The sequence below is a fragment of the Aulonocara sp. 'chitande type north' Nkhata Bay genome, linkage group LG8 (assembly GCF_057382095.1).
Source record: "Aulonocara sp. 'chitande type north' Nkhata Bay isolate Kocher_YH1m ecotype deep benthic linkage group LG8, A_spYH_male_GT1.1, whole genome shotgun sequence".
In the NCBI taxonomy this organism is placed as follows: domain Eukaryota; kingdom Metazoa; phylum Chordata; class Actinopteri; order Cichliformes; family Cichlidae; genus Aulonocara; species Aulonocara sp. 'chitande type north' Nkhata Bay.
In genome coordinates, this window is record NC_141351.1 from 11,574,846 (window position 1) to 11,596,570 (window position 21,725).

The 21,725-nt window shown below is 41.3% G+C and overlaps 2 protein-coding genes across 3 annotated transcripts; one reads left to right on the forward strand and one right to left on the reverse strand.

Moving 5' to 3' along the window:
- The first annotated feature begins 516 nt into the window (after positions 1-516).
- On the forward strand, positions 517-9,202 carry sult1st6 (sulfotransferase family 1, cytosolic sulfotransferase 6). The gene is made up of 7 exons (XM_086303562.1): positions 517-1,262; positions 1,890-2,018; positions 3,258-3,355; positions 3,577-3,703; positions 5,636-5,730; positions 7,036-7,216; positions 8,273-9,202. Exons 1-7 carry the CDS (start codon positions 1,076-1,078, stop codon positions 8,383-8,385), a joined length of 930 nt encoding a protein of 309 aa, XP_086159688.1. The 5' UTR covers positions 517-1,075; the 3' UTR covers positions 8,386-9,202.
- Positions 8,644-21,048, reverse strand: atp2a1l (ATPase sarcoplasmic/endoplasmic reticulum Ca2+ transporting 1, like). Of its 2 annotated transcripts, XM_086303561.1 has the most exons (24): positions 20,769-21,048; positions 19,812-19,829; positions 19,408-19,490; positions 18,161-18,265; positions 17,184-17,322; positions 16,261-16,341; positions 16,087-16,172; positions 15,691-15,988; positions 15,437-15,603; positions 15,254-15,342; positions 15,056-15,158; positions 14,830-14,961; positions 14,580-14,696; positions 13,734-13,952; positions 13,534-13,645; positions 13,151-13,374; positions 12,813-13,033; positions 12,522-12,724; positions 12,347-12,432; positions 12,131-12,264; positions 11,904-12,021; positions 11,676-11,793; positions 11,351-11,396; positions 8,644-9,299 (listed from the first exon to the last, which is right to left on the reverse strand). In XM_086303561.1, the coding sequence occupies exons 1-23, from the start codon at positions 20,884-20,886 to the stop codon at positions 11,392-11,394; spliced, it is 2,976 nt and encodes a 991-aa protein (XP_086159687.1). In that variant the 5' UTR covers positions 20,887-21,048; the 3' UTR covers positions 8,644-9,299; positions 11,351-11,391. The 2 variants fall into 2 exon arrangements, with proteins under 2 accessions (XP_086159687.1, XP_086159686.1); XM_086303560.1 differs by lacking the exon at positions 11,351-11,396.
- Positions 21,049-21,725: the final 677 nt, after the last annotated feature.

Consider the following 21,725-nt stretch of genomic DNA (forward strand, 5'->3'; position numbering starts at 1 on the left):
CAGGATATTAACTCTGAAAATCCTGGAATGTAAAGTCTAAACACTTTCATCTGGCTGAATAGATAACCTATGAAGTCCATATAAATCTCCAGCAGCGTGTCTAGACAAAAACATTTTTCTTCTTGTAAATGAGACCCCTGCCATGCACTCTTTTACTGGAATTAGGTCAACATTTTGTTTACTTTGAAGGATCAAAGTCCAAATGTGCTTTTGTAAAGATTGGCCACTAATTTTCTGATTGTGATTAAAAATTGGTTGTTTTTTAAAATTGTGATTAAAAAGTGTGAATCAATGAACACAACTCTGTTAAAAGACCAAGAAACGCAAGTGGTCAGAGTGTTTTACACAGAGTTACACATTTAACTGTGAAGTTTAAATCCATTTCATTTGTACTCTCCACATGTAAGTCCACCTCTCTGTGGGTTGCAGGATTTTTCGCGACCCTCCCTTTTTCCTTCCTCAGATTACAGAGGAAGCAGTCAAGACAGTATTGTGAGGAAAAGTGGAATTCATACGTAACTAGGAACGTTACATAAGGGCACTTTAGTGTAGGTCTGCTGGTGCAAGTTCCTGTGATCGCAGACTGATAAGAACCTGGGTACAAGCACTCAGGGAGCCAGCTTACAAAGATAGAAAGAGGGGCAAAAAGAAACACGTTTTAAAGTGACTGAGGCACTCAGACTTCAGCTGGGAGTTCATTGTTTCTGAGAGGCCGCTGAGAGACTCCTGCTCCCGTATTCAGATCTGGGAGGCGACTTACGCTGCAGACCACGAGAAATCAAGAGGAAACAAGGCAGCGCTGCTGTTGGCCGGGATCATGCAAGGAGGAGATAATGACAGTTTAAAAAGGAAGTAAACACGCTGACTGTGGGACTGACAATCAGGAAGAACAGGACCATTAGAAGCTGGGATTTATGTGGCTCATTGGCAAATCAGCAGTGAGTGTTTGACACAGACAGCTGAAGGCAGGACCTCGGGAGTTTGTTGAAGTTTTTTTTTTCTCTTCAATTTAAAAGAGGCAGATTTTAGCTCTCTGTTCTTGATTTCCTTGAGGCAGCTTTTGGCAGTGTAAAAAATGTCAGAGGAGAAAGAAATGACTTATAGCGAGGCTATTCATAAGGCCAGCTCCTCCATCACACGCTTCCCTCTCATCCCAGTCAGAGGAGTGCCTCTCATGAACTACATCGCCAACAACTGGGACAGCATCTGGGCTTTTCGTCCCGATCCATCGGACCTCCTCATCGCCACCTACCCCAAAGCAGGTACTCAGAAACAGTGTTAGACACAAAGTACTGATCTCAAGCAGCTTTATTTGCGTTCTTACATTTCTAACACTTTACACTTCCACTCACGGGTATGGAGAAAAATACTGTGCATTTTCCTTATCTGTTGCAAATTCAGATGTTACATGAAAATATGCAGGACTGCACTGCCAAAACAGCATAGAAAATGAAGCACACTTTCCCTTTTCTCTTTAATGCAGCACTTTAACTTGTGAGGAAATATTTTTCCATTGTGGTGTTAATGCTTTCTTCTTCTTCCATTACTTGATTGTTAAGTAGTTTTTCCACTAAGTCTACCAAAACATTGTGTGTGTGTAACTGCTTAAACAAGCAGGCAATAAAGGAAAACACCAGTAACTCTAGACTAATCCTGTAATTACGCCTTCATGAAGTGTGAGAGTTATAATTTAAGCAAACAAACAACAAAGACAGACTACTTTTCCTGCCCTTCAGTCTCTGGACTAATTTGTTAGACTGTGGAATCTGCTGTAATGTGGCACTACTAAGTAGCTGGTGTCAAAAAAGACGTTTGTTGGACTGTTGTTAATGTTTTTACTCAATGTGGTGAGATTTAGCAGTGCACCGTTTGATGTCTCTGTCTCATAGGGACTACATGGACCCAGGAAATTGTTGACCTGCTCCTTCACAATGGAGATGCTGAGGCCTGCAAACGAGCCCCCACACCTGTCCGCAGTCCATTCCTAGAGATCTTCTCCCCACCTCCCATCCCTTCAGGTGTGTGTTTTATCTATGTTTTTATTCTCTACTGTGACTCAGCAGGTTTAACATGTAGTTGTAGCATGTCAGAACTCACAAAAACAAGTCAAGGAGGAATGTTTCTGTAACGGATCGTTTTTTTCCCACCCCAATCAGAGTCAATGAGTTCTCAACCCATAAGCATATCCCTCCAAAGAAAAGACTTGAACTGGAGTTCTGTAGGCGATCAACAAAAGTTACTGTAGTTGGGTCATTTCAGTGAACGCAGCTGTGCTTTTCCAACACAGATTAGCCATATTTGTGTTTGACTAAACTTTAATACCAGCCAGTTGAATTTTTACAATGAAGCCAACTTTCAAGCATGTCACGGTGAACTAACAGGCAGGTTTATAACAATAAGTCACAGACAGCTAAAAAAGTAGCTGTAGTGTTTTGCTGCAGGGTTTTGGCACAACAGTCAGTGTTACTACTGTCTAAGGAAATCTTAAATGTACTGGGGTGCTAGACTTACCACTATATCCAAACCATTAGATACAAGAAAGAAAATAATGAACTTTACCCTCCCACCCTTTCTCTCCCCTGGACTGTTGACTCAACAAAACATGCCTATGTTTCATCAGTCTCTAATCACTTCAGGTGTTCTTACCTTGATTATCCAGACTTGGTCCCCTACTGTGTTTGTTATTTTTGTCAGGTACATTTTTATATTGTATTTATTCATTTTCAGTCATCTGGGAAAAAGTAAAAACAGGACTTAAATATACTTCTTCTAATTCAGGTTGGTTATTCAAAGAACAGATACCTGGAAGGCTCCATGTTAATGCAAACGGTTGTATAACAAAACACTGAGCTAAATGACATTACATCAAAATAGCTGGATGATATCATTCTCTTGTAGTAGGCTACTACAAATGATCTTGCAAATACCTCAGAATAAGGTGAAATCCTATTAGTTCACAATATGCTGAGTCATTCGGTCATTTTAGTAGAAATCACGACAACAGTTGCTCTGGTTTGGTGCTAAGTAAAATTGAATTGAATTAAATTAATACTGCTGTCACATTTTTTGGGAAATTTGCCTTAAGTTAAATGGCCGTGTCAACTTTTTCTCCTGTTTAATGTTATTTTAACCATGTTAAAAAAAAAGTAAATTCAACAATGCTAATAAGCAGTTTCCATTGGTTGGAATATATGAGAAATCATGGAATACACATGTTAAGTTTTTCCTGTGTCCAATTCCCTGGATTTATGTCTCAGGTCTTGATCTTCTGGAAAAAATGGATCCCCCGAGAGTTATCAAGACGCATCTTCCTTTTCAGCTGGTGCCTCCTGGATTCTGGGAAAACAAATGCAAGGTGAGACTTCTTGTCTATCAGACTTCAGTGAGAGTAGAAATTCCTCATTTTATTGCTTCTTACTAGACAGAAAACTCATGCAGCTTGAAGGTAAAAGGTTCATGATACGGCACATAAATGAGGTGGGAGGTTACGAATGCCATGCTAGACACAATCTCATCAAATAACATGTTCTCTGTACTGTGAATATCTTTTTGTGTTCCTCCTGATCATGTGGGAAGTCGATCTACGTGGCACGCAATGCCAAAGACAACCTGGTGAGCTACTACTACTTTGATCTTATGAATCAGACCCAGCCTGAGCCAGGGCCCTTTGGTGGCTACATCCACAAGTTTATGCAAGGAGAGCGTAAGTATATTTCCCTCTGTGTCCTCATACCTATTCTAAGCCATCAATAGCCCTATATGTTTACCCACCAAAGCAGCGTCTTTGGTTGCCTGGAGGCTTTTGTGAACAAAATATGTGATGGTGGATGGAAACTATGACAACTTGTGTAACTGCCTTTTATGCTTGAGTGGTCATGATAAGATTAGTTGCACCCTGAGTGGCTGTAGCGCGCATATCTTGGGAGGATCTGGATGAAAATGTAACCTTTTTTTAAAAATATATAAATAAATGGAATATTTCTTCATCATGACAGCCATAAAAAAGCTGCTTCTTTACTGCTATTTCTTTTGTGCTTTTTTTCCCACCATATGTGCCTTGTTAGGAACATAGTTTGCTTTGTAAGTAAGTATGAAACCAATCACACAACTTTATTAAATTTCAATGCATTCATTCCAGAATGGGGAAAAAAATGATTTCCTTAGAAAAAGACTTAAATGGTTGCTGTAGGGTCATTAAATGATAACTTTTTGAAATGTCTTTATATTAACAATTGGATATATGTTAACTACCTATAAATGAAGTCACTGGGTTGGGTAATGCAAAGTGAATTATTACCTGACTCCTCTCAGCTTGTTGAGAGGAGAGTGTTTAGTTGTGATAGAAATCAAAATCTTGGTGACATATAACCAGTTTGGCTGCTTTGCTGCTGATTTGACTGGAACATATTAAAGCATCTGTGCCAGTTTGGTGAAGATTAGGGAACAAAAAGGTGGCCTTTCATAAAACACAATATGGTGGAAATGTACATAATAGGTTTCGTTGGGCTTGATTTATTTAACAAATTTAATGGTCCGTCAGTTAATCAGATTCAAAGATAGATCCTTTGTTTGCAGGAAATTACATTGCCATTTACATGCCATAAACACTGACATAAACAATATTAATTCCTAATAAAGTTAATAATTTATGAATAAATAAAACACCCAGTAACTAACATGAAAATATGCAAACATTTTGGAAAACTCATATTATTAGTACTGTGCATTAAATGGGCTTACAGCAGCTGATATGAAGGACCTCCCGAGGAGCTCAGACTGCACTTTGGTTCAGTCAGTCTTTGACTGATTTGCTACTTTTGATAACCTCCAGGGATTGGAGTGGGTGTGCAGGTTCATCAGGTAAAATCAGATCTAAAATCTGGCAAAGTTCAAACATTACATGCATAAACTCATATTCCACCTTGGCTCACTGGTTGCGCTCGACTGCTCAAGGCACAAACATGAAACTTGTTCATAAGAATCAGAGGCTTGTCAGTTTGCCAGGAACTGAAAACATGTACCGTTCATGCAAATGTGTACTGATGTGTAAACTTTTGACCCAACCCTTATTTCTTTATGCTTTGCTTTCAAGGAGCCCTTTAACTTTAAGTGGTCTTGAGCAATAGTTCTTCAGGTTTTCTGAAGGTCAGAGAACCAAACAAAAGGAAGCCAACATCTTTAAATGTCCTTCAAAAAGCAAGAGAAGTATCTTTGAAAACTACTGAAAGAAATTAAGCTGCCTGTATTGTAGAATAAAGGTGGTCATACCAAATATTGATATTAAAGCTAGTCAGAATGACACATCTGTCAATAAGTCACTGTACGTACTTTTAATTTTCCTAGTATAAAATAAAGAAATGATGAATTATGTAATCATAATTCATCACTTTGCAATAATTCATCAGCTCTGCAGTTACACAGCTGTAAAGTCATTAAAGGTGGTCAAGTTTATCAGTCTCTTATCAGCCGACAGTTACTAAAATACCTACTGTCATAAATGTTGATGTTAAGCTGTTAATGAGGCTTTACGATAGCCGTAAATATAAACATACACTCAGCATAAACCTGGACTGGAGTAGGAGAAATGTTTTCATCAAAGCTGCTTGAATGAATGGCCTTTGCTCTGCTTCTACAGTGTCATGGGGCTCCTGGTATGATCATGTGAAAGGTTACTGGCTGGAGCGAGAAAAGAGGAATATTCTGTACCTCTTCTACGAGGACATGAAAGAGGTGAGGAGAACACGTGGATTATAACCAAAGCATGTTGCGCAACCTTCTTCAAAGCAAACGTAATAAACGCAGCGCATTCCTTTGATCTCATATGTAAAGCTGAGATTGAATGATTAGGAAGCCTTGTTATAGACGCAGATTTAGACCAGCTTCATGTATAAAGGAAAAAAAAGAAAAGTAATGCCAACTGTCTGACATACAGCTGAAAAGAAAGAGCAGATTTTTTTGTAAACAATGTGACTATCGGCAAATCTCCTATTTCTGAAGATTTAAAAACAAATGTACCATACTCTTAAAAGACATTCAATATAAATTAAAAAAATACTTTGAGATATTGTTCAAAGAACTGTATATATGTATTAGTTGCACGACAGAGAAAGTTGGACTGCACAGTCGTGTGGAAAACACCCAGTGATTCAGTTGCTTGTAGAAGCACCTTTAGCATCAATAACCTGAAGTGAAGGTTTTCTGTATGACCTTATCGGTCTCTCACATCGTTATGGAAGACTTTTGGACCCTTCTTACAGCGTTGCTTTAGTTCATTGATGTTTGCAGACCTTTATTTAAACCCAGGTTTCAGTTAGTTTGAGGTGTGGACTTTGATCGGGCCATTGCTTACCTTTATTCTTTTCTTTCCCAGCCCTTTTGTGGTAGATTTGCTGCTGTGCTTGTGGCCATTGTCCTTTTGCATGATCTAATTTCAGTGAAACTTTACCTATTGGACAGATGGCTTCACATTTAACTGTAGATTACTTAACAGTTGGTATGAGGTGTTTTCTGTTGATATGCTGTATTTGCAAACCTTTTATAGAGGTGCTCACACTTCCTGAAGATCAGTTAATCAAGCGCATTTAATTAGCTTGCTTCTACCAACTGAAGCAGTAAAGGTGTACTTAGTTTTTCACAGGACTGCACAGAATCCCGTGATAAACATCCTTTTTCACATGACCAGTCAATTCATAAATATCAGCATACTTTATATTGTAAGCTAAATACCCTGAAGTGTTAGAGAGAGAAACCCAACAGGGCAATGATCTGCTGTGAGCAGTTGTCCACAGTGAGGAGGAAGAACTCCCATTTAACAGCTTCTCCCAATTTGATTTCCGTTATGTAATCTCTCCTCACCGGTTTGCAGTGTTTTGTTTATCACTTCTTATGATTTTACTTTTTCCGTTACCTTCAGGTATTTGCTGTTTTCAGTCGTAATGTGGTGACACCCCCTCTTGTTTTATCTGTTTGAACATCTGTAATGAATTTTAAAAATTAATAATCTCCGCACATACTCTGTCACATTTATTTTCCCAGAATCCTCGGCGTGAAGTGGAGCGCATCATGAAGTACCTGGACTTGTCGGTCTCCGATGAGGTCGTCAGCCAAATCGTGGAGCTCACCTCCTTTAAAAACATGAAGGAGAACCCGATGGCCAACTACTCCTGCATTCCATCTCCGGTGTTTGACCAGTCCATCTCTCCTTTCATGAGAAAAGGTGCACTATTAAATTAAAGATATGCAGGAAAGTCAATCTCAGTCGCCAGTGAGTGCCTTACGTAGGGCAGTTAAAATGTCATGAACACCTATATTTGTCTCAGACACACAAATATCTTCATGTAATAATGTCACAAGGTTAAATCAACTTGTGAACAGTCTGAGCTCCTCAAAGGCAGCAATTACTGCTCTGCTACCTGTCCTTCAGTGCAGGGGCACCCCCTAGAGGTCCCTGGATTTTGAGCTCTCGCTTCTATTTTATTTATACATTACAACAACTTAACACTCAAATGAATAAGTCTGTTGGCAGATATTAACTAGAGTCGATTTAAAGTTTTGGAGGATTTTTAGTTCAAACAAGGCATCGTTAGCCTGGGCTTCTGCAACAATTATATGGTCAGTTTTTCCCCCTCACTTTTAACAAACCAGTCATTAAGTATTTAATCAGCACAATATAATTACATCTATAAACAAAGATACAGTTTTGGGAGTTTTACCTCTGTACACATCACAGTGGATCTTAACTCAAACAGTCAAGATGTAACTGAAATGCAGACGTCCAGGTTTTTAAAAAAGTATGGGGCTAAACATTACAGCTAGTCATACAGATAACCTCATATTTTCACAGGCTTAAAATGAGTTTAACAAACGTACATGATTTTAAATAAAAGGATTGTTTGATAAGTTCTGAAATTTCATGGCCTCAAGAAACTGCTTGTCAATCAATCATCTAATGACTACATATAAAAATGGCTGAAAAACATCCGGAGCAGTTCAAGCTGGAATTCTGCACTTTGCAGTTTTTGATTTAAAATCCACAGTGATACAAAATGTGAACAGTGTTTACACGCATGTTGTATGTTACATGTTATAATTTAATAAATGTATTAGCGGTAAATGAGACACTGTGTGGGCATTACATATGACTGTTTTGGAAAACATTTTTTAAGCAGTCAGTTATTCATTTGTGCAAAAAAACAAAAAAAACAAAAACATTGATAGAGGCTTTAGCATAAATTTTCCAACTTAACAAAATTGTCTTCCTTTTCATATGCAGGTGAAGTGGGTGACTGGAAAAACCATTTCACAGCTGAGCAATCAAAGCTGTTTGATGAAGACTATGAAAAGCAGATGAAGGACGTCGACATACCGTTCAGGACCCTCATCTAATGGATCCGGGGGTTTCTGGAATTCGCTGTGCAAACCAAAGACTGATGACTGTCGCTGAGCCACGCTTAAACAGCAGAAGCGAAAAACAAAAAAAACCCGTCATGGGCTAAAAAAACCAAAATAGTTGCTATAAAATTTAAATGGTTTGACTCACATTTAATATGTATGGATGTTGAACACTGTAATCACTCATCCTCGTGGCATTTCCAGAGGAGGTCATCTAAATGTACTCCCAATAAAAACATGCTCCACAATAAATTCACAAGTTTTTAATCATCACTTTATTGCAGCTTATCAAGTAAACAATATATAAGACCAAAAGTGTTGTGACTGAGTAGACATGCCCATTTTATGTCACGAGACCTCCAACTGAGTCCGCTGACCGCATGGTCATAGAGAGCGCTGGCGGCTGAAAGCAAGTGGTTTTTCTGCCCATATGAAGTCATTTTAAACAACCCTACACCACACTGTACAGAGCCCAGCTAAAGCAGGGAGGCTGCACAAGACACGAGCAACGAAGACTAGAATCAAAGTAATGAGCTGGAAAGTCAGTCATATGAAAATGGACGCAAAAACACAACAGCTGAGAATATCCAAGGTTAACAAAAAAAATAATCACCTTTAATACATACTTTACTTCTTAGAATAAAATCATAAATATTACTGCTTTATCTGGTTAATCAGGATACTTCCCCTCATTTTAATTCAATCTCCTTCCTTATACAGAGACTATTTTTATTGCAGATTTTAAACAAATTTTATTGTTTGTTTTTTTTCCATAAGGTTTTCTTTTTTCAGTCTTTTTCTTCTTTATGGCTCCCCTCTTTGGCTGTGATCTTTCTCTCTCCTCCGCTTCTTTCTCTTCAGCCCTGAAGATCCTCTTCTTCTACATCTCTATTTAACTTCTGTACCTGCTGCAGAGACCAGAGACACGTGATTTGGTAAACAAAGGAAAACTACGTGATTTCTCGTGTGATAAGAAGAATGACACTTTGATAGCGTCTCTCAAACTTAAAGTGACAGGGCTTCACAAAATTCAGTTTGTGTACAGCTCAATATGGCATGCAGAGGATCAAAGGACTTCACAAGCATAAAAACATATTAAAACTACAAAATACAAGCAATGCATCAGAAATACATACATATAAACAGACACCTGCGCGCGCGCACACACACACACAGACACACAAATACACAGTGCTTAAAAATTTATAAGACCACCAAGGTAAGGGTGGTCAGCTGCCCTAAATTAACAGTTTTGTTAGTTTACTAAAATATTTTTTAATATTTCTGGTCTGGTTAATCAGCCTTTATACACAAGCCCTTTAATCAAAATGATATTTTTGATGCTAAAAAAGAAATATTGTCATTCGTGTATTTATAAATTTACTGTTTTACAAAATAATAAAGCACATTATTACTTCAAATGCCAGTTACTTACTGAGGACTTTACTTACTTTTTTGCCAGTACAGTTATTTTTTTACATTGCTGAACAGAAAATTAGCTTCAGTGTTTAATAATAATGGATTGGATTTATATAACGCTTTTCAAGGCACCCAAAGCGCTTTACAATGCCACTATTCATTCACTCTCACATTCACACACTGGTGGAGGCAGCTACGGTTGTAGCCACAGCTGCCCTGGGACAGGCTGACAGAAGCGAGGCTGCCATATCGCGCCATCGGCCCCTCTGGCCAACACCGGTAGGGTAAAGTGTCTTGCCCAAGGACACAACAACCAGGACAGAGAGCCCAGGGATCGAACTGGCGATCTTCCGGTTACAGAAGCGCTTCCCAATCCCCTGAACCACAGTTACCCTCACTTAGCTTTTGACTTCTCAGTCAGGTCTGGTGTGTTGGCTCAAATTAGAACATGAACTTGGTTAAACCCCCCAAAGAAATGTAAAAACTTTACAGATTTGTAAAATAGTTGTGTTTTCTTAAATTTCTTAAGCACTTTATCCGTAAGCAATACATAAAATTAAATTCTGCACAAAATCCTGTTGAATATAAACAGAAATATGAAAACAAACAAACTTTGACACGACAGAAGTAGGAGGCCAACATGATACTGACAAAGACAAAATGCACATGCTCTTTATTTACCAGACCACTAAATGTGGCTGAGCTCACTCGTAGGCTGTATAGCGATCTATTATTTAGTGGAAACATTAGCTAAATGTCTCATTAAAAAGGTGTATTTTAAGAACTGCTTGAAATTATTGTTAGACTTCATATTTGAAGGTAGGTTCCAGAGTTTGAGGGTTTAAACATAAAAAAAGCTACATCCCCGATTTGTCTTCATAAGGAGAACAAAGAACAGTTTCACAGTATGACTTTCTTTCAGAAATATAAGCTAGTTTAAGAAGTTTAAGACAATTTAAGCCTTTATTTACAAGGGAGAGCATTTTAAATGTGGGGCTTACTTTATGAAAAAGTCACTGTTATTATTTATAAGCTTCATATAAACATGTAATAAATTATTTTGGAGTTTATTGCAGCTCTAGAGGAAAAAACTACACATAATGCTAACAGTAAAAGAGATTAAGAGTAAAATCTGTTGACAAAGGGAACAATTAATACTCACACAGACCTTTTATCTGCTTACAGCTATATCATAAAGTGCTAAGAAAAAACATTTGTTTAATGTTTATATAATGATTATAAAAGGTAACCTTGGTGAGATACAAAGTGATCTACTCACCTGCTCACGGTGATCTCACGAAGAAAAAAACAAAAACCAATAAACAGAAACCTCAGATCAACACACTCGAGGGTCTCCCCATACAGAAGTCATGATACCCAATGTTTTTCAATTTGATTTTCAATGAATGAGTAGTGAGGAGACCCCGGAGGTCACAGTGAGTCTGATAACAGCTTGAACACATTGAAATAACAACAAATACACAAACAGACAAACAGTCTCTACACAGCGCTACACACTGCAGTGTGAGCCCTGGAATACCTTGGTTTAGTTACAGGTTAATGGTGATGGGTTGGCTGAATTTAAGCTGGAAATGGACAAAAACAAACGGGTTACGTGAGTTAATGATGAATGGAGAGAAGTGAAAACAGGCAGATTAAAAACACAGAATCAAACCTGATTGAATTAAAATGAAATTAGATAAAGGCTAGGTTAATTTTAATAAGTTAAAATATTAATAAATAGTCTGAAAAGATGATGGTAGTAATGCATGAATGATTAAGTAAAACTATTATCTGTTATCTTAGGAACTGGGACAGATCTCTGTTTATTTTTGTTCTTGTGGATTTATAAAAGTGCTGCTTACCTTCAACGTAGTTGCGGGCGAAGAACTTCAGCACCTCATCAATGAGAATGACGGGGAAGGAAAGTTTCAGGACCATCAGCCACTGCTCCACTGACAGATGGGTCAACTTGAAGATCATCTTGAGAGGAAAAGAATGGAAGTCAGATGAAGCTGAACCCCACGGAGGAAATCCACATAAACTAGAGCTTCTAAAACAAAAAAGATTTTCAAACTGAACTTCTGACTCACAGGGAGAGGATCAACATAGATGATCATGAAGTGCAGGGACATGGACAGGGTCATGGCAGAGAGCAGCCAGAAGTTGCTCCATGGGGGCATGCGCACCAGAGACTGATTCTCAGACAAGCTTGAAGAGGAAGAAGAAGAAGAGACGTGAGAGCAGAATATATCTGTTGCATGAAGAAACCTTTTTTTTTTACAAGCTACATCCTCCTCTATCACATTCAAAGAAGTACCTGTTAAGAGCATTGCACATCTCAATGGTGACCAGTACAGACAGGGCCATGGTCATGGGAGGAGCAGCCTCAAAGATTTCACATTCCAGGCCTTCAAAGTCCTCGTTCTCATCGTGGCACTGCATGAAGTGTGACTGCACGGATAGGAAGTAAAATCAGTAAATTTCTACATCTGTGTTTAGTGGAAAGCAACAGGAAACAGAGAAAAACACTCACCAGCTGATAGTAGGTGACCCCGGGGCCAGTGGGGTCATAGATGAACCACCAGGCAGCGCCAGCAACAGTGGCAGCACCGACATATCCTGTTAGTGTAGGTGGATCGTGTCAGTGTAGACAACTGTTGTACCTACTTTCAATCAAAATCCATCCAAACTCACACAGTTCCACTTACCACCAATAGCCATGTATCTGAAGAACAGCCAGCCAGAGATCAGAGGCTCCTTGGGGGAGCGTGGGGGTTTGCCCATGATGTCCAGATCAGGTGGGTTGAAGCCCAGAGCAGTGGCGGGCAGACCATCAGTCACCAAGTTGACCCAGAGCAGCTGGACGGGGATCAGAGCTTCGGGCAGACCCAGAGCAGCGGTAAGGAAGATACTGAGGGAGGGTAATGGGCTGAAGTTAAGCCAGAGACAAAAAGAAAGATGTGTAGCTGTACAGAGTGTGTGTCAAACAGGTCACTCACCAGACGACCTCACCAACGTTGGAGGAGATGAGGTAGCGGATGAACTGCTTCATGTTGTTGTAGATAGCTCTGCCCTCCTCAACAGCAGCCACAATGGAAGAGAAGTTGTCGTCAGCCAGGACCATCTCAGAGGCAGACTTGGCAACGGCAGTGCCAGAGCCCATGGCGATGCCGATCTCGGCCTTCTTCAGGGCAGGGGCATCGTTCACACCATCACCAGTCTGCGGTTGGAGGAGATGAAGTATGCATTAGACAAACCAAACCACCAGACAACACTTTAACACAACCTCTGTGTCGGTAACAGGTTTAGTTTGCATCCTGCACTGCTGGGCTCTTACCATGGCAGTGATGTCATCATAACCCTGGAGGAACTCAACGATCTTGGACTTGTGGGACGGCTCCACACGGGCAAAGCAGCAAGCCCTGCGCACAGCCTCGGACTGCTCGTGGAGAGGCAGATCATCAAACTCACGTCCGGTGTAGGCCCTGCCAGAGACATCCTCGTCCTCGCCGAAGATGCCAATGCGACGGCAGATAGCGATAGCAGTTCCCTTGTTGTCACCTGACACATGGAGAAGGAGAAAATGAGTGGAAACCTTGTAAAAAGGACAGTTTCCGGAGAATAAAAACAACTTTGTATGATTGTGTATTAGCAGAACAGAAAGATCAGATTTTCTGATGATAAGAATGGTATAATAAAAAAGCTCTCCATGACACTAACCAGTGATCATAATGACACGGATTCCAGCATCTCTGCACAGCTCAATTGAGCCAGTGACCTCCTTACGAGGGGGATCCAGCATACCCACACAGCCAACGAAGGTCAGGTCCATCTTAGGGGAGAAGGAAACAAATCAATCCAAGTTTTTACATGTTGTCATGGCTGTATCTCCAGGTTTCAGTTCAGTCAGGATGTCTAACCTCATAATCGGCAAACTTGGTGGAGTCCTCAAGGTTCATCTCCTCCAGCTTCAGTGGGGTGTCACGAGTGGCCAGGGCCAGGCAACGCAGGGTGTCACGGCCAGTACCCCAGTCCCTGATGACAGCCAGAATCTTCTCCTTGATGGCGTTGGTCAGAGGCACACGGGTGGTGCCGACACGCACATAGGCGCACCTGTCAATCACACCCTCAGGAGCACCCTAGGCATGAAGCAGGAAGATTGTAAAGGCGGCACAGAGACAAACAATTTCGGCCTGTTCTTTAATATTTATTCCATCTGCTACAATTTTTTTTTTAAAGGAAAAATGCAAATACCAACAGAATTAATTTTTTAGGAACTTCTACACCAAAAAGCTGAAGATGTCAGCTTTAAGCTACTACATTTCAACTAAATCATTTTAACAGTGCAACTTGTAGTAGAACAAAAATGACTTATGAAAGATATGAGTGACTTTAAATCCAGAATTTTATTACGTTTATCATCTTTAGTTGTATGTTGCGTGTTGACAGGCCAGCTTAGCTTTGTTGTAAAAACAGACATCACAAGCAGGGAGTGAATCTACTAACAAACCCGGGGACACTGAATGCTCATAAGATAATTCGATGATTGCTATGTTGCATACAATAAAATCAGAAACTAAAGGTTTGAGACCATAACGTCATGAGAAAAGCGATTAATGGTGATGGATGATGTGCTTTCTCATAGACCTTTACACAGCTGGATCAGATGAGTCACCCCCTGCTGGCCATTAGAAAGATTGCAGTTTTCAGAACCCTAGTCCATCTTTTATCCCAAACACTATGACAACAGGTAAGAGTGAACTGACCTTAACAAACATCTTGGGACCACCATCACCTTTACCAGGAGTGCAGTAAACAGACATGGACTTCCTGTCACGGGAGAACTCCAGAGTGAAGTTCTTCTTCATGAGCTGCTTGATCACCTATTGATCGATATATATGTTTTTACTATAAAGCAATAAAAACTCTCAAGCGTAACTTCAGCTCACTACAATGGTTTTCATCAGCAAACGTAAATCGCCTTCATTGCTCCACAAATGAAACGAGCTGACTTACTGAGCAGCATGCGTTGGCTCTCTCAATTCTGGACAGGTTCTTCACGTTTGAGTTGAACACGTTCATCTTCTCAACCAGGCAGCACAGGGCGGTCTCAGTAGCCTCACCGACCTTCTCATAGATCTTCTTGGACTACAGAAAACAAGAAATGAAGGAGAGAATTTCTTTCTCTGCAGGTAGTAAAGTCGAATTGTGGCAAATAAAAAGTGTGGCTTTCCGATTTTACCTCGTTGTAGTCCAGAGAGGAGTCGTTGCACAGGGCGCAGATGGTAGCCAGCTCAACAAGACCGTCGTGTGAGCTGCAGTTGACCTTGGCACCACCCTGGGTACTGATAGGAGGAAATTGCAAACAAATTAGAGTTGGATTGTCTGAATTTGATTGGCTACACCGAACAACGATACATGGCAATAAAAGCCAACTTACACCTCGCCCTCTGGGGTATACTTGGAGCCAGAGATATCAAAGGCATCGAGGTCAACGTGGTCCCCATCAACAGTCTTGACAATAAACATCTGCAGGGGAGGAAACAAAGACAGTTTTTGCACATGAAGGAGAGTTCATGAAAGCTGTCTAAAGTACACTTTTCTTCATTGGTTAAAAACCCACCTTGGTCACACACATCTGGTTGGTGGTGAGGGTGCCAGTTTTGTCGGAGCAAATGACGGAGGTGCAGCCCAGGGTCTCCACAGAGGGCAGGCTTCTGACAATGGCATTCTTCTTGGCCATACGGCGAGTACCAAGGGCCAGACAGGTGGTAATGACAGCGGGCAGACCTGAGGGACATTAGTGAAAAACTGAGTGTGACAAACAAGCAGCGGAGTGGAAACATGTTGTTCTTTCACTGTGTTTCCTGTCCTCACCCTCAGGGATGGCAGCGACAGCCAGAGCAACAGCGATCTTGAAGTAGTAGACAGCACCACGGATCCATGAGCCTCCGTGGACGGGGTCATTGAAGTGGCCGATGTTGATGGCCCAGACAGCAACGCAGATCAGGGAGATGACCTTGGACAGCTGCTCGCCAAACTCGTCCAGCTTGGCCTGCAGAGGAGTCTTCTCCTGCTCGGTGGCAGCCATCTGGTCACGGATCTTGCCAATCTCAGTGGAGACTCCAGTGGCGACAGCCACACCAACGGCCTTGCCGGCAGCAATGTTGGTACCCTACAGAGAAAAAAAACAGGGAAGAGAAACCTGGTAAGGCTAAGGAAATGAAAGGACAGGTGAGAGAAATAATTATCATAGTAACAGGATATACTGACAGAGAAAAGCATGTTCTTCTTGTCCTGGTTGACAGCTCTGAGGTCAGGAACAGGGTCAGTGTGCTTGATCACACTGACAGACTCGCCTGAGAGTGAAATCAGAGAATTAACTCAAAACTGCCAACGGAGAAAGGACAGAAAAGGATGTAGTGGCTGATTTTCTTAAAAGCTTACCAGTAAGGATGGACTGGTCAACACGCAGGGTGGTGGACTTAATAGAAACAATCCTGATGTCAGCGGGGACTTTGTCACCAACTGTGCAAAGAAGAGAAGTTATCATTAACATTTAGTGAACTGTTAGAGAACACATAAATAACTTTCTTACTGACATTAGAAAGAAGTTAAAAACAACCATGGGGACTGTGTGTGAAAAACGTTTCCTACTTAATTATGTTGGCACCTCCATAACATCCAAATGACTGCAATAGTGCCAAATAGTTCAATTCATGTCACTCATTTATTAAAACTGAATTCAATCAAAGTGAAATATAATACTACCACCGCTAATACTATGAATAGCTCCTAAAATAGGCACCAAATGCTCAGACAACTTGCTAAATTTCTATACTTAATCCACGGATTTCATAATAGTGCAGAGCTCTAAATGACACATGCTCTGACCAATCAGAGTGAAGCACACATGGTGAGGGGGGCAGGGCCACCAGCTAGAGTGGCAACAGGTGTGCACTGACAAATTAACAGGAGTGTCAACGGCAGCGAGGGAAGAGGCGGTGCGGCAGGTGCTCGTGGGGGTATTTATACTCATAATTTTGTTTTCCTACAGTCAGCATGTTTTCGCTGCGGTGTTACTCTGTCGTGCCTCATTCACGCCGCCTTAAAAAGACACAAGGCTCTGACATCAGCCTTCCTCGGGCACATCTATCCTAAACTTGTGTCTGCCTTTCACTCCCTGAATAGAAATGCAAGGAACTCAGTGAAAGCATCTTCACAGCTTCACTGTAATTAGACATCGAAGAGTATTTGATACAACAGGTTGTGAGTATTCCCCGGTTGAAAATATATACAGAGCCCCCCGACAGACCATTTAAAAAAATAATTAACACAGACTCCCCATGTGGAAGCTCGACATCTCTTACCAGACACTTCCACAATGTCTCCAGGGACGATTTCCCTGGCCTTGATCCTCTGCACACTCTTTCTGTCAGAGCGGTAAACTTTGCCCATCTCGGGCTCGTACTCCTTGAGAGCCTCGATGGCACTTTCAGCATTACGCTCCTGCGGCAAACACAGACACAAACTCTCATTAAGAGTTGAAAGAAGAAAACGGGATCTGCTTAAAAACTGCAGACAAATAAAAGTATAATCTTTGTATCAGAGGATACAGAGACACCACACGGATGTCCACATGCCTGTTCATCCTCGTTTGAATGTAAACTATACTAATTTTGTCCTTGGTCTGGCACTGGGCATGTCCTCTAAGAGGCTTTGAGTCATTACCCACAGCAATTACACCCGTTACTGATGTCACATGAGTAGGTCACATCTGTTATCTGATGTGGTCTGGTCCATATTAGGTTTCAGTAGAATTTTTATGGTGGGTTTTCTTTTTAGAGATTTTTTTTTTTTAAATCAGTATGGAAAGTAGTGCAAGAAAATAAACTCATTTAGGGAAATGTAATCTGGGATGATCTTTGATTAGCGGGTTGCTAATGTCAGTTCTTTAGATGCGGAAAACAGAAGGGAAGGGAAGCAGCTGATTTCAACACTTGGCATGAACATGATGACAGCAATGTTCCCTCTCTGAGTGATGCCTGACAGCAGTGCCACACACTTATTGGCATGTATGAAGAAGAGCATGACTAAATGTCTGAAGTCCAAACAACGCCAGATATAACGTGTTAAATATTTTAAAAAGTCATACAGTAATAATATTATATAAATGTTTTCATACTTGCACATAAGATCGAGTGAGCGCTGATGTACATTTCAGATTTAAGAGCTTGAAAATGCGAATTGAGAAACCAATTCGGGCAGTAACTGGAACCTGTGTACTTTCGGTCATCAGTGTAATGGATACAGCTTATTGCTCAATGACCTGGGCCTCATTACTGACCTGCCACACGCCAACAACAGCGTTAGCGATGAGGATAAGAAGGATGACGAAGGGCTCCACGAAGGCAGTAACGGTCTCCTCACCTTCCTCGAACCAGGCCAGCACCTGTGGTGAGAGCATGGTTAGTGCGGTGGAGACAACAGTGACAATGGGCTATCCTGCTCCTGAGAACCAGCGGGCCGATATCTCTTAACAACAAAATGCTTTTCATTAATTTTTCTTGTAAGCTGAACTAAAAACCTCTAACAAGTATATAAGCTTGTACAAATGTGTTAGCGGTTGTAGAGATTGCCATGAAGGGGGGGTAGGTACTTATGGGACTTTTTATATTTGTATGAATTCAGTGTTTTTATCTATATCAGTTACATGATTAAAAAAAAACATGTAAACAATTTTAAAAAAAAGAAAGAAAAGCACAATAATTTTAAACATATACCTACACAGACATTTTTTAGACCTTTTCATCATTTACATTTAGTCATATTTTGGTCTTTTCTTTTCCTGTACTAACGCTTTTATTTTGATAATAGCTGTGTAAAAATGATTTCAGATTAATCTCAGTGTCCTAATAGCTCTTCACTCCTTCTGACTTAAAAGTGTCTTTCTAAGGAGGCCCTTCGTTCCTTCTTCAGGCCTGACCTTTCCCGAAGGATTCAGTTTCTCTCCTCAGCTTGGGGCTTTCTTAAAATAAACCCTTACCCCTCTGCCCCCCTATACTTCCTCGAGCCCCCCATCTCTCACTGGCTCCTCAATATTCGCCTTCTAAGGCCATCGTGACAGCTGCCCGAAAGGGTGAAACTGGCCATAGCAATTAATACACCTCCTAGTAGACTTCGCAATTGGTCTCCCTCTTCTCAAGTTGTCGTCCTCAAAAATACATAGAGGGGCGGAGGGGATGGGAAGCTGTCTTGACAAAGTGGCCATAAAGTAGTGCAAGTAACTGCAGCATGCTTGCTTTAGTGGACTGGTTTGTGTGATGGACTAAACTAAATGCAATCACCTTTTAAGTTGACTCTTAAGAATGTGTGAGGGGCCGGAGATTACATCTAAACATGTGAAATGATTAGCTGGATGTTATCTTAAACCTGAAGAGTGTATTCTTGTTAGTAGTGCTATTAAACTTGGAACCTGTCCACAAGTGTCAGTGCCTTGCTTCATTTGTTGCTGCTGCTATTATGTCTACTACAAATACTCCTCCTGTCACTTAAGCTTAAAATGTAAATGACGGGAATAGCTTGTTTACTTACAAAGGAGATGCAAGCGGCCAGAAGCAGGATCCTGACAAGCAAGTCCTCAAACTGCTCAACGACCAGCTCCCAGATGCTCTTACCTGCAGGACAAGGACACAATCAGTGGATAATAATCACCTCATTAAGCATGCATTAGAGTGTATTTGTGTGGTACAAGTTTGCACACTATGGTTTGGATTTGTGATTGACCAACAATCTTCAGTGGCAAGTGTGATGCAATTATCTTATGGTGATTAAATTACACAATCAAAATGCTGCCTGCTTGTTTTGACTGAAGACCTTTTGAGGATGAGCGTGACTTCAGTGAAGTCACGCCAGTCATTCTCTCTGGGTGATATCAGGTGTCTGGAAGCTCTTGTTCACATTTAAACATGCAGTAAATGTGTTGAAGGAACACTTACCCTCCTCAGCGGGCAGCTCTGGAGTTGCACACCAAAGTGAAGGAGGTGGAGACAGAAGGAGAGCGGGGCGAAAAGACAGTCAGTTAAAGTGTCTCACGATCGTTATTAAACATTATCAGCATAACACTATGATGGAATTATACAATAAATGCGCCCTCTAGTTTATAAAAACATCCACCTTTTCAAAATCCTCTGTGTGCTTCACACTTAATAACTTAAGCTCTACAACTCAGTGGCTTAATTAAAAACACATTGTGTTGCTTAATTATTTCAGGAGGACCCAGCCTACTTTGATTTCCAGTCAAAGCCTGCAAAACCTCTGTGAAAGCTCGACTGTTTTCACAAAAATTCAATTAATAAAAATGTAATGACTGCTTACTAAGTGTTGTAAAGCAACGTCACAGTGAGTGCAGGAACATGACTGCTAAAATAACTGTAATACATTATTAAGCAACTCTTGCCATGGAATTTGCCTTCCTTGTAGTTATTGATTAGCAATCATATTCCCGATCACTTAGTCGTAAGCCGTCTGAGGACCTCCCCATTTGATCCGGCCTAAAATCATCCACACCTCTTGCTATTGCCCACACCATATATCACCCAGGAAGCTTCCTGAGCCGTCACCTGTCTCTCTCGCTCTCCAGTCATCTTCTCTGGCTATCTTTAAATAGCTCTTCAAAGCTCTCAAAGTCTCTGCTTCTCAATGTCTCTGCATTTTTATCAGCTGCTGCGACTGCACTCTAAAAAAGCTTTAACCCAGCCCTGCTAACTACAAGCAAGGCAAGAAACTCCACTGGTGTTGACTAAGGAAGACTTCCAGAACTTATCTTAGCAAAAGCTGTGATGCTTTGTGGAATATTCTGAATGCAAACACTGAGATGTTTCATTGACAGTTACTACGTGGGGTTTTCTTCCTTCAGTAGGCTTCCCACCCATCCCCGATGCCCGAACTCTCACCATTGAAGCCATATTTGTCCAGGTTCTTCTTGAACTGGTCAGGAGTGAGACCAGTGTTCTCGTTCACCGAGAAGTAGGCCAGGCATTCTACCGAGGTCTTCGCGTGTGCGTTCTCCATCTTCTCTGGATAGACAAGGGATTGGCCGACTAACCGTGTCTAGCCCCGCTCTTTGACTTCTTTGTTGTTCTCTGCTGTTTTCACCCTTGTTCCACCACCCTCACCTAGACGTGTGGCACCCTCCAATTCAGGAGTGCTGGACTGACAGAAAGAGCGAATAAGTGCATGTATGTTCAGGGATTTATATGACTACAAGGCCGGTGATTGGTCGGGACCCAGTTATTACACGCCTCCAAATTCCAGCGTGTGTGCTCATGGTAAGGGGTGTGAGGGTGGAGCTCGGGGTGGAGCAACGGGGAGGTGAGATGGTGGACTTGGACAGAAACTCGGGAAAAGGCTTGGATCTGGAAAGGAGGCAGTGCAAGAGAGAGAGAGAGACGGTGCAGGGGCTTGCGGGGGAGTGGGGGTGAGGGTGGAGGCGATTTGTACCATGGATGAAAATGAGATCTGTTTTTGGAACATGCATGGTCAGTGGAATAAGACGAAGGGAGAAGGTGAGAGAGCGAGACAGCAGATCATCCAGAGGGGTGCGGGGGGGGGGGGGGGGGGGGGTGCACATTGAGTGACGGCTCAACTGGTTTTTGCTGAGGAAGGTGGACGAGCCAGAGACACACAGGCTGAGACATTGAAGAAGGGAGATGGTAGACAAATAATTTAGTACAAAAATTAGCTTGCATTTCTACCAACAGAATAAAAGTCCGACAAGTTGGCGCATTTACGCTTCACAGTTCCACTGGGTGAGCTCCGTACACCAGAGCTGCATCATCTGCTGCCACCAACATGTGCACAAGCATGTGAAATAACACAGACACCAAGCCTGATGATCGACCTGGTTGAGT

What these genes read in the sequence shown, in the direction of transcription:
- sult1st6 (XM_086303562.1), top strand. Translation starts at nt 1,076, where the DNA reads ATGTCAGAGGAGAAAGAAATGACTTATAGCGAGGCTATTCATAAGGCC. An exon ending in CGCCACCTACCCCAAAGCAG is followed by an intron (nt 1,263 to 1,889) that starts GTACTCAGAAAC and finishes TCTGTCTCATAG; the next exon opens with GGACTACATGGACCCAGGAA. An exon ending in TCTGGGAAAACAAATGCAAG is followed by an intron (nt 3,356 to 3,576) that starts GTGAGACTTCTT and finishes TCATGTGGGAAG; the next exon opens with TCGATCTACGTGGCACGCAA.
- atp2a1l (XM_086303560.1), bottom strand. Translation starts at nt 20,886, where the DNA reads ATGGAGAACGCACACGCGAAGACCTCGGTAGAATGCCTGGCCTACTTC. An exon ending in CCTCTCTGGACTACAACGAG is followed by an intron (nt 14,962 to 15,055) that starts GTAAAATCGGAA and finishes TGTTTTCTGTAG; the next exon opens with TCCAAGAAGATCTATGAGAA. An exon ending in ATGTGCAATGCTCTTAACAG is followed by an intron (nt 12,022 to 12,130) that starts GTACTTCTTTGA and finishes TTCCTCTTCAAG; the next exon opens with CTTGTCTGAGAATCAGTCTC.